This window comes from Monopterus albus, unplaced genomic scaffold, assembly GCF_001952655.1.
Source record: "Monopterus albus unplaced genomic scaffold, M_albus_1.0 scaffold90.1, whole genome shotgun sequence".
Taxonomy (NCBI): Eukaryota; Metazoa; Chordata; class Actinopteri; order Synbranchiformes; family Synbranchidae; genus Monopterus; species Monopterus albus.
This window is the reverse complement of record NW_018127970.1, coordinates 586,051-598,142: the sequence shown is the minus strand read 5'-3', so window position 1 is coordinate 598,142 and position 12,092 is coordinate 586,051. Positions and strand designations below refer to the sequence as shown.

Genomic DNA, 12,092 nt, shown 5'->3' with positions numbered 1-12,092 from the left:
AAAAAAAAAAAAAAAAAAGAAATCTGACAGCCAAAGCAACATTTGCAAGACATGGTACAATAAAATAAGTTGTCTTTCCTGTTACATTTCGATTTTAAACTGCTTTAAAATAAAAGATGTATTTTTAAATTAAGGAGTACTGAGATAATGTGCAGCTGATGCGTTTCTTTACCCTCAGAATAATTTTGAGTTGAATAATGATTCAGCATCAAGACAGCCGCAGGTGCCAGTGACGTGTTTTAACCTGAACGTGGTTCTGTTGTCCCACATCTACTCACCAGAATGACGCCCAGACTCCACAGGTCACAGGACTCGTCGTAGCCATCGTATTTGAGTATCTCTGGTGCAGCATACTGCAGGGTGAAGCAGGGAGTCTTCAGGAGCTGATTGTCTGGTGGTTTGAGGTGAGCAAAGCCAAAGTCTATGATTTTTATCTCAGAGTCCTCACTCTCATCTGTGAAGAGCAGGTTCTACGAAGCAATTCAAGACACGGACAGCAATCATTTCTTTCTGCTCTGCAAAACCGGTCCACTTGAGAGCTTACTAAATTGGACATCAAGACTTGTCTGGCCAGGTACTTTTGACCCATGTTAGGGTCAAACAATTTTACTCTTGCTCTGTGGAAGATTGCAGAGTCAGAGGGACAATACCACAAATCATACAAAGTTCACAAAAACACAGTAATTCTCTTTTCAAATCCAGTGTCTCTGTATTCACCAAAGACACAAACTGTGCTCAGATAGAAAAGAAATAAAGAAAGAAAAGAAAAGTATACATCCATTACCTCCGGTTTAAGGTCCCTGTGCACCACTCCTACGTCATGCATGTGACTGACTGCAGACACTAGTTTGCGCATGATGTGGCTGGCCTCTGTTTCACTGAAATGTTGCTTCCTGCGGATCCTTTCCAGCAGCTCTCCTCCACCAAGCAACTCCAGAACCAGGTACGTGTGGAGCTTTAGCAAACACACAGAGAGAACATATTTGCATTTCTCCGTTACACCCTTTACTCTTTGATATGCTCTGAAACAGTAGAGGAGGTGCAAACATTCCCATATTCTTTGCAATCAAACAAATATTGACAGGCTTATTTAACTATTCTAAGATCAGTGCTGCTTCCAGTTTGAACTGCAAGTTGAAAACAGTTCAATATTAACATGTGAAATAGTGAGTGGGAATTTTTTTCTTTATCCTTGAGCCCATGACGGTGAGATCAAACCATAACAGTATTCAGTAAAAACAAAAAAGGGCTCAAACAAAGTGGGAAGGAAATAATGTGTCTCTGCAGCAGGGTAGAGTTTCTCATTAGTGCTGTGCCTGGGAAACAAAGACAGGACTCAGCTGAGGTGAGGCAGCGCTGCTTTGATCTGGGTCACAGACCTCTGAGGTACAGTAATAACCCCACTGAGCTCATCAGGACTAAAGTGGTGCTCCTGGGCTTGAAGGACCAGGGCTAATGAATCTGTACACAGTCAGACTCACGGACACAGCTTCCCAATAACTGAGATAAGCTACGTGTGGAACATATGCACACTCAGTTTGGGTTGAGGGTGCAGCTCAATTAGCAACACAAGTGAATGTAGGTTGTTTGAAATCTAGGTTGTTTCTATTCAGTAGTACAAAATGGGTGTTTGTACAGCTGCAGTTTAAAAATACATTTGGTGTGAAATATCAAGCACATGGTAAGATGGGTGAGACAGAGAGAGAGCTCGAGGGCTCCCAGCTACATTAATCTACCCTGTTCCAGTTCTAGAACTTGTAAAGGCTGCAGCCCCCACAGGCTCCACAGAGAGCCACGCAAAACAGAACTTATGGTGCTGGATGTAAACGCAGCCATGACCCTTACCTGGTCATGATAAATTTCATGCAACTTGACAATGTTAGGGTGGCCATCACAGAGTTTCAGAGCTGCTATTTCACGCTGAGTCTGTGCCTCCATCCTACAGCAAACAAGCAGGAAGACAGATGACTGTCACACAATACAGCATACTGTACATGCACAGTAGAGTGAGAAAGTGACTTTTCACAGTCTACAGTATGATGTATGAATGTTCTTTATGCAAAAGTAGATGTTACAAAAGACGAAACTGTCCTGTGTTAGAAAACATGGTCATGCTGTGTGACTTACTTTCCAAATGCCTATCTAGACTTAAAGAATATTTCTTTGTGTCCCAGTGAGGCTCGCTCCTATGAGAGCCATATTGTCAACAGAGGAGTGTAGTGGTTGCCAGCAAAAAAAAAAACTAGGCTTGTGTTAGGATTTGTTTAGATATGGCTGACGCACCAACACCACACAGGGACAAAATTATCTAGGCCAAAGGTTCCCATGTACCAAACCAAATATCCCAAGTACCACTTCTCACTGAAGATACAAAGAAAGACCTCACCTATGTAAGCCCACCCCTGACTACCACTGCTCCTGCTACTACTACTACTACTACCAGCAGTAGTACTACAGCCCAGCACCAGGATGAAGTGGCAGTGTTTCATAAAATAAAATTCCTTGATTTAACCACGCAAAAGCCTCAGAAATGCTACAATACAACAATATAAGGCTACTTTTCCAAACTCAAAACCTCATTAAATCAGAGCACAAACAACAATCACTCTGTTGAAACAGCTGTTGTGCTCGCAGCTCACTCTCTCTCCCCCTCTCTCACCGACTACTGCTGTCATTACAACCATAAAAAGTAAGCAGGCGGACCAGTTTATCAGCCTCCTCTGCTCTGTTTCAGTAATATGGACAGTCACCTACACATGCACTCGCTATGCAAAACAAAGTACGCTGAATGAACTGAGTCCACTTTAACATTATTAGTCATACATCTTGATCTTAACATCACTTCACCCTATGTGGCTACACACAGGCAAAATTTATTTCTAAAATATTCAACTGATTATCAACTAATTTTTACATCACTGTATTGTGATGTGCACATGTAATAACTGTCATCTGAAATAAAATTAAATGACAATATTCTGGTTTTAAGTTAAGGACTTGGACAAGTTGGAGTGCATCTGTTAAGCCTTTCAGGGAGAGCCACAGTCTGGAATTGCTGATCTAGGCTGAAAAACATCTCAGTGAGCAGGTGGTACCTCTTGCTGACAATCTTGACTGCGTATTTCTGTCCAGTCTTCTTGTGTGTGCACTGTCTGCAGATGGAGAAGCTTCCCTCTCCCAGAGCACTGTCCTTTAGGTCCATCTCATAACTCACATAGAAAGGTGAGTCCTGCAAAGAGGAACTAGTTAACAGGGCAAGAAGGCACAAGTCTTCTGCTGAGATGGGATAACCTGTCAGAAGGATGACTATCTCAGCACCACTGCATCAGTCAGGCCTTCATGGTAGAGCAGCTAGAGAGAAGCCAGCCTCATGCTGTGGGGTGCTTCTCAACGGTAAGAACAGGAGACAGTTCACCATTCAGTAAGCCAGTGATGTGAAGCACACAGCCAAAACAAAACTGGAATGGATTCAGGAAAGGTCTCTGACTGTCCTTGAGTGGCCTAGCCAAAGCCCAGCCAAACCTCACAGAATGTGTGGAGAGACCTGAAGATGGAAGTTCACAGACATTTCCCAGCTAATCTGACAGAGCTTGAGAGGATCTGCCAGGAGGAACTGGATAAACTGCCCAAATCCAGGTAAGTAAAGCTGGTAGAGACTTATCCAAGAAGACTCAAAGCTGTAACTTCTACAAAGTACTGAATTAAGGCTCTGAATACTGTTGTAAAGGACAGAATTCAGTTTGTGATTTTTAATAAAACTATTATTTCTAAACAGATGTTTTCACTTTGTTATTACAGGTTATTGGGTGTAAATAGATGGGCAAAAAAAATGGCAATTTTATCAGTTTAAAATTAAATCTGCAACACAATAAAGTGTGCATAAAATGAAGAAGTATGAATACTTTCTGATGCCACTGTAAGTAGGCTATAATTAATTTAACATTGCTGAAAAGGCTTCTGAGCATTATGATGATTAATTGCAACAGCAGATAACCAGGAACTTTAAAAGAAAGCTTGAAAATAATGAGTGCACTGCTAGTCTCAAAAAGCATTCCGATTATGTTGTACAGATACAGTACACAAGTGCATTCATGGACAAACTTCTTTAAATAAACAGACCCATCCTTGAAAACTATACTTGGGTGCAGCAGAAAACAGTTCTAGAGGAATGGGAAGGAAGGAGGACAGTCTCATCTGTTTGTGACAGGAGCCATTAGCTTAAGTGTGTTTGTGCAGGAGGAGTCTATTTATCTTACCTTCATCATGGCGCTGCGGGCCACCGCAGCAGAGCCCGGTCTCTCAGAGTCCCCACACATCTGGACAGGGTCGTCCATCACCACATTCCTCTTGAAGAGGATTGAGGGGGCCATGAAAGAGTAGCCCTGCACAACAAACCGCATGAACCCTTAGTATTTACATTTTCTAATACATAAAGTGAGGGTTGACTATACAGACAGGAGGAAAAGAACATTTCCACTGGTGCAAATAACAACCTCAGAAAAGACTGCAGCAATGAAATACCAACGTACTTTATTTTATATTTTATAAACATTTATAGATACATAATGTGTTCTATACATTTCATATAAAACTCATATAAAAATTCTTGTGCATTTTTCTTCAAATGTTCTTATGTCAAAGTAGCATGTCAGCTCCACAGTAATTCTGGTTCAGTTAATTTGTGAGTGACAGTGGCTGTCCAGCTGTTCCTATTGTTAGACCTGTCATTGTGAAGAGCTGTCTGCTTAATTCCAGCTGTGGGGAGCCCAGCGCTTTGAGCTGGCAGTAATCTTTCTCTTCCTTTATCACTGACACACACACAGCTGTGTGGTATGTAGTGACAGCCATGGATGGACGGAAGGATGGATGTTGAATGAATGAGATGCCCTAAATTGCTGGGCTTGAATATTTGATTGCTCTGCTGTGAAATTACATCTTAGCGCTCTTAATGCAATTTTAATTTTGTTTTGTGAGGCACCGTGGGGGAGCGAGTGCATGGTTTAAAATTGGGATTGCAGCCGTTATCTCAGAGATTGCTAGACTTGCAAATTATAAAGACCACAAAATTTCAGACTATGTGAATGGCAGCTGAGAGCGAAAAAAGCCAAGATGAAGTTGGCAATCAAAGACCGAAGGCGTAACCAAGACAGACGTGGTGATGCTCTCAAAGTGTAACCTTTTATTCCATGAGAGAAGCCCGTTAATGGATCTATTGATCTACCGAGCTCAAGGATCCAGAAGGCAATCAGAGTTGAAATTTCATGCAATACATCAGACAGTCATCAGCTGGCACAGAGTTGTAGCCCATATTATGGTTCAAAGCTACATCAAAAATAGTCATTCACATCTGTTACTTCAATAAGAGCTGCATATGGCAGCAATTACTTCAATAAAAGGCCCTTTAGTCAATTTGAATACCAATGCACACAGACAGACTCATGTTGACTTACAGCAACCTTTTGAGGACATTCAAAACTTCACTTGATTACTTCAATTGCTGTGGAGTATGTCAAATATAGTCACAGACAAAAAGTGGATAATGTATAATGCGATTTTTCATCCATGTCAACATTTCACACTGCCTGCTGCTAAAGCCCAGACAAACATCAGCCCAAAACAGATGTGAATATACTGTAAGTGTTGTCCTGTGCAATGACCTGCAAGGAGCACAAAGGAATATTCCAGAGAGTACATAAACAACAACTAAAAAGTCCGGTTGTCTAAAATCCCTTAAATTCCTCCCACCTGGAAGATGCGGTCACAATTCTGAGGTAGAGCTGCGGGCGAGTAGGTGGGGTCCATCTCTGTGAACTCATCTGCAAAGTTGCTGACATCCAGCTCGTCTCGAATCACTGGCTTGAATGGGGCGGGCACCTTCTTAGCTGCCAAGTCCTCCCAGTTAATTTTCTAAAGTGAGTTTAAAAAATAAAAATAAAAAATACTGTGTTCCATCCTAATCTTTGTTAATATCATTTATAAAAATACTTGCTTTTCCTAAATGCTGCTCACTCAAAGCAGCCTCAGTATGTCTAATTACATCCCACCCTGCCATTTAGTTTCTCTAAACACTGAAATATTCAAGACAGGCAATGAGATCCACCTGGTAGAACGGGTGTTTCTTTACATTCTCTGCTCCATTAGGACCTGAGCCTAATCTCTTCTTTGGATCTTTGATGAGGAGTCGCTGAATGATGTCTCTGGCCAGTGGTCCCATATCTTTGGGGAAAGGAGGATCCTTCTTTGCAATCCTCCTGTGATGTGTGAGACAAATATTGTCAGTGCTGTAGAGCGATTATAACTGAAATCTGTGGCTGATGATCAGGGAGGAATCCATACTTGGCAATGTCTGTGTGCGAGTTCTCATCTCCATCAACGGTGAAGGGTGATCCGCCAGTCAAAAGCTCATACATCAACACGCCGAGGCTCCACCAGTCCACTGCCTGGAATGAAAGCACCCACCCATGACTCTGGCTTAACATACTAAAAGAACAATCTCACTGAGAGCACACAAATTCAGCAAGAGGTGTCTGGGGTGGTTTGAGTTGATCCAACAGCATAAAACATAAAGCTGGATGCTACCTTGTCATGTCCAGACTCTCCTCCTTCCACAATTTCTGGAGCCATATATTCAATGGTGCCACAAACAGAGAAAGCTCGTTCTACCTGTTAAAAAAAATAAAAATAAAAAAACAAACAAAAACACACACACACACACAAAAGGTATAAAACAGTCACTTCCCTGTCTTCCAGTTTTTTTTGTTTTGTTTTCATGCCCCTCTTTTTTATTTACTGTCAGCATTTATTCTGTAATATTCCTTCTTATACTGTATATTTCATGTGTCATTTTATCCTATTAATTTTTTTGTTCTCCCAGTTAGTTCTAGTTTTAATTAATTTATTTATCTGTTTTACTTCCATCAGTTTGAATTTTATTATTTTAAATTAAATGAAAGGTGCTATAAACATAAAACTTGGTTTCAAAGCTGAAGAATTTCTCTGTGACATTAAATACTTTTTGACTAAATGAGCAAAAACACAAGTTTAAGTTTAGAAAAAGATCTTTAGGCATTTTCATGAACAGTTTAAACTACATATTTTCTCATGTGAAATAATTAAAACTAACATTAGCTGAAAATAGTTACAAAATAAAATACAGAATGACTCCACTGCAGATAGGGGAAAAAAACAATCTGAAAAGCAAATTTTTTTTTTATAAAGAACAAACAAAACCCTTTTTCCCCAAACCAATTAAACCAGAACAGACTAATAAGTCAGTTTTGATTATAAAATTGGCTACCATCACCTTTTACGCTCCTTTGTGATGCATTTAACATTAAGAAGTTTTACCTCATACTGTACCTCATCAAATTCTTTACTAAGGCCAAAATCTGTGAGAACTATATGACCATTTGAGTCCAGTAAAATATTCTCAAGTTTCAGGTCCCGATAGACAATCCCAAGCTGCAACAAGAAAATGAAATAGAGGCTATGACAAGTGAAAGTTTATATAGAGGCAATAGATAGTCAATAAATGACTTCTTAACACACATGGCAACTTGATAGTGTTGAACCCGAGATTTACCTTGTGTAGATGCTCTAGTGCCAGAACAATCTCTCCACTGTACAGGGATACTTCTTGCTCCTTAAACCGCACCCTTTGCACCAAGTGTGTGAAAAGCTCACCTCCGTTCACATAATCTGTAACAACAGATATCATGTAAATCATGTTTCATCCAAAATAATACAGGCTGTTTAGTTTTTCTACAGGGAGGGGCAATTTTTTGTTTATATATATTCATTCATCTGGTGATCCATTTCTTCTACCAGGTTAAAAGAAATCAGTACAGTAACCATTTATTTTATTAGTGAAAAGAGCACAGATGTTGAAATATGTTGTGCATGAAGGTAGTTCCATATAAAATATCCTAACCAAGAATGAGGTGCAGCCTGGTATCTGTCTGGAAGGCATAGTGAAGAGTAACGAGGAATGGAGACTCGCGGATGTGCTCCAACACTTGCCGCTCTGACCGTGTATGTTCAGCAGTCTTTGCCTTTTGTACAATAGTGGCCTTCTTCAAAACCTTCATGGCATACAGTTTCCCTGCATCATGACCGCTCACTTTCCTCACCAGGAACACCTTGCCGTATGCTGGTGTTTAAAATAAACAAAGGCAGAGGGGAATGTTCAGTTCAAAACAGAGGCTTAACAGAAATGACCTGTATGACATGTTTATTATTCCAAAAACACAACACTGGATGTCAGACAAGCAAACTCTAATGTGGCTGTCATGTTGTATTCAACAAAGAGAGAGACTAGGTTTAACAGTTGTACTCACCTCCTGTGCCTAGCACCTTTAGTAGCTCAAAGTTTTCAATGCCCACCCTCTCTACGTGGCCTGTCAGGTTAGCTGAGAGTAGGAAGTCACAGTACACATTTAAGAAAAATCTCTTCATTAGGCTACCCATTTCATATAACAAGGCAAACATGGCTTGAACGACAAAATACACTCATATTCTACTAAAATTAAATAATGGCCTAAAATCTCATACCCCTCTGAAAAAGCTAACATGTAAAGATGCCTTTTCACATGTAAAAGTAATATCAGTGAGTAACTAGGCCTGGAGAAGTCCTGGGTCCTTGTTCAGCATTTTAACACTGACTGACCACCTGAGGCTTATGTGTAAAAAAGAGGATTAGAGCCACTGTACAAAATGTATTTGAGTTCTGACTTTTTTCTCAGAATTTTGAGTTTATTCTCAGAAATCTGAGGAATAAAAGTCAGAATTCTGATTTTAAACTCAAAGTCAGAACTATTGTATTGTGGCCCTAATCCTCTTCCGTATACCTGGGACATGGGAAAATGTAGGTTTATATTCACTCAACTGAGAGTCCGGCTGTTTGACTGCTACTGTTTGCAAATGAATTCTAAATCTGTCACCTACATTAGACAGTTCACTGAAGAATTAACAAGACCAACAAGCCATTCACTAATGATGGCAAAATACTAAAAACACAAAACCAAAAACCAAGTATTAAACAGCCTCATAATTTGTGGATGTAGATTGTAGTTAGTGCTGGCTATCAAACTTTGTTACTTATATGACATCAATCAAATTACTTCAATACCACCGATTACTGAAAAATGTTGAGTATTGAAAAATGCTTTTTGTACATTTTATTTAGTGATGTTAATGTTAACAGAACTTAAGGTTTACTTTTTTTAGGTTATATTTTTGTGCCGACAGGAAACAACGGAGACAGAGAGAGAGCAGGGGAGGGACCTGTGACAAACGTGGACAATCTGACTCAATCCGTCAACATCATGAATGCAATGTGTTGTCAGTCATATGGCGCATCATGCCATAACCACCCAGCCCTGGGGCGCCATAGGTTTACTTTTTATGTTATGAAAACTGCTTTGAGTGCAAAAAATGCCAAGCAAATGATCTGTAATGTGTATTTTTATTTTATTAAAATTGTCTTTATAAAATTGGATTAGAAAAAAGTATCATTTAGGAATGATACCTGGCCCTAGTAGTATAAACGTGAAAGGTTGGATTCATTTAATTACAACTCTAAGTTTATACTAGCTTTAACCCTGGCAAATGCTGAAGATGCAAACCATGCAAGAACAGTAGATTTCATCTTTAGGAAAAACCTAAAAACACAAGCCTTATAATAACAACTCTATCTCAAACATGCAACAATATAAGCTTATCTGTCATGCAATTGCAATTAATTGAAATTAAATTAAATTAAATTAGCTGAATCTGTATTTGAGTGTCAGATAAACTTTATACAAAACAAAAGTTGTGTATTTGTCCCTTATTTTTTGCAGTGTAGTGACTTTCCAGGTGGAAACATTCAGGGCCAGTGTGGAGAGTAGGAGAAGTGACAAAGACTTAAACCTATTCTCACAAACACAGGGATACATCAATATTGCTTTGACACTAACATGAAAAATCTTGAACTATTCCTTTAACCACATTTATATAACATCATTGTCTTTATCATCAAAGTTCTTCAGTGAATTCAGCACACAGTGACTGCTTGTATCTTTCTATATCATAGTCTCCTAGTACAGCTGACTGAGCGTAGCACCCTCTTAGACATGCATGCCCACTGTAGTGAACACATTCCTTCTGTCTCACACTGAAAATAGGCTACTTAGCAGTTGAAGGGGTGGATGTAATCTTTTCCGCCATCTCTCCTGTTACACATGTGAAGAGAAGCTGCAAGTGTTAGGCAATTTCAGTGCACACTATATCATTTAACAACAACGCTGTCCCTCAAATATGAGGTCAGAGGTTCAGGTTGCATAACACCCTTCTCAAACTCACCCCACCAAAGCTAGTTTTGATTTCAGTGTTTATTAATAGACTGAAAGGGGTGTCCAGCCAGATGATGCCTTGCTGATAGACAATAGGAACCTCTTCAGATTACAACAGGAAAATAACTAGGCTCCTAAAGAAAAAAAGCTTTCCTTAATATGTGTATTTTGTTTGGGTTCCCTTCCTAAAAATTCAAAAGCTAATTAAAAGTGAATTTCAACAAACATTTGTCAATAGGGAAAAGTGGATTTTCTGTATTTATAATGTGTAAATCATGTAAACCATGATTAAGGCTTTTGTATTTGGGAAACAACAGCAATTATGTCCACTGTAGTATATGTTTTAAATTTTGCAAAAATCCTTGATCTCTAGCAAGAAGGTTAAGACTGAAAGGCAGAACAATAGCTTATGATCTGATACTTTCAATTGAAAAAAACATGTATGTAAATAGAGGCTGGTTTAGACTGAAAGGGCCTAGTATGTCCATCCATCAATCCATTTTCTTCCGCTTATCCGGAACCGGGTTGTGGGGGCAGCAGTCTAAGCAAAGATGCCCAGACTTCCCTCTCTCCAGATGCTTCCTCCAGCTCCTCCGGGGGAATGCTGAGGCGTTCCCAGGCCAGCCGAGAGACATGGTCCCTCCAGCATGTCATACAGTCTTTTGATTAAATTTGATATTCTAACATTTAACAATACAGGACAAAATTGATTTATGTAATGTAGATCTAGACAAAGTATTAAAGTCATGAAGTTATTTTGAGAAGTGATGGCCTATTTCAATGGCAAAATAAATAAACAAACAAACCAAGAATCAACATAATAAAGTTCATTTGTAGTACTAAACATATTTAGGGTGTTTTTTTACTCATTTTTTGTTTCTCCCATGGCGTTATTCCTACAGCGTCCATTACAATTACATACAAATGAAATGTTATGCAAATTAGTTGATGACGTCATTTACCGGTTTCTACACCTGGCACGTAAGGCTGCTCCCTCACAGGCAGCCCTGGCAATTCCTCCAGATCAGTTCAGAAAGTTGCTAGAATTGTTGCTAGTCAATTTTTTTTTTAAAACAAGTTGCTAAAGAGGTCTGAAAGGTCAGTAAATCTGGTGAGATGGTTGGTTTGTTGGTTCGTTTTCTTTTTTGTGTGGTTTTTTTTTAAACTCTTTCTGCAGTGCACAAATGTCATGCACTGCTAACATACAACAGACAGACATTGCTGGATATCGCCAACTCACACAGCCACTGGGAATTTACTGGTTTCATACCACCAGAGCTACAACTCATTGTCCGCGGTGGCGGCGACCACATCACCTTCAGGGAGTCCCCGGAGCACCAGGCACAAGCGAACAGGCTGAAATCAGGAGAGCGACCTGGAGACGGAGGCGCAAATGAGGCAAACGCGGAGGACTCCAAGCTAGGCTAAAAGCTTGCGCTACTCGACCGCCATTACCCAGCTAACTTACATTCTCTGGAAAACAAACTGGACGAGCTAAGGGCTAGGATTGCAACACAACTGGAAATCAGAGAATGCTGTGCTCTAATTCTCACCGAGACTTGGCTTTCTGACAGAGTCCCAGATTCCCGATTCAGTTAGAAACTCACTCTGTACATCGAGAAGACTGCACTGCTGCTTCGGGGAAAGTAAAAGGAGGCGGTGTGTGTGTGTTTATCAATAACTCGTGGTGTGCAGTTGTACAGACTGTTTATAAGCACTGTTCGCCAGACGTAGAGTTTTTATTGCTGAAATGCCGGCCCT

At 39.9% G+C, this 12,092-nt stretch overlaps 1 protein-coding gene across 8 annotated transcripts in view; it reads right to left on the bottom strand.

Annotated features, from left to right (window-relative positions):
• The window catches only part of rps6ka5 (ribosomal protein S6 kinase, polypeptide 5), a 70,278-nt gene that overhangs the window by 49,690 nt on the left and 8,496 nt on the right, over positions 1–12,092 (bottom strand). For all 8 annotated transcript variants that reach the window (XR_002275535.1, XR_002275530.1, XR_002275531.1 and 5 more), the window contains exons 2-14: positions 8,337–8,408; positions 7,931–8,149; positions 7,583–7,698; positions 7,360–7,461; positions 6,580–6,663; positions 6,337–6,440; positions 6,101–6,251; positions 5,746–5,907; positions 4,257–4,382; positions 3,096–3,229; positions 1,846–1,939; positions 785–955; positions 279–470 (exon numbers count right to left, since the gene is read on the bottom strand). Coding sequence is in view for 1 of the 8 variants with exons in the window: in XM_020607997.1 (XP_020463653.1) it covers positions 279–470; positions 785–955; positions 1,846–1,939; positions 3,096–3,229; positions 4,257–4,382; positions 5,746–5,907; positions 6,101–6,251; positions 6,337–6,440; positions 6,580–6,663; positions 7,360–7,461; positions 7,583–7,698; positions 7,931–8,149; positions 8,337–8,408 (1,727 nt within the window). In the remaining 7 variants the exon portion in view is untranslated. The remainder of the gene's footprint in view (positions 1–278; positions 471–784; positions 956–1,845; positions 1,940–3,095; positions 3,230–4,256; positions 4,383–5,745; positions 5,908–6,100; positions 6,252–6,336; positions 6,441–6,579; positions 6,664–7,359; positions 7,462–7,582; positions 7,699–7,930; positions 8,150–8,336; positions 8,409–12,092) is intronic.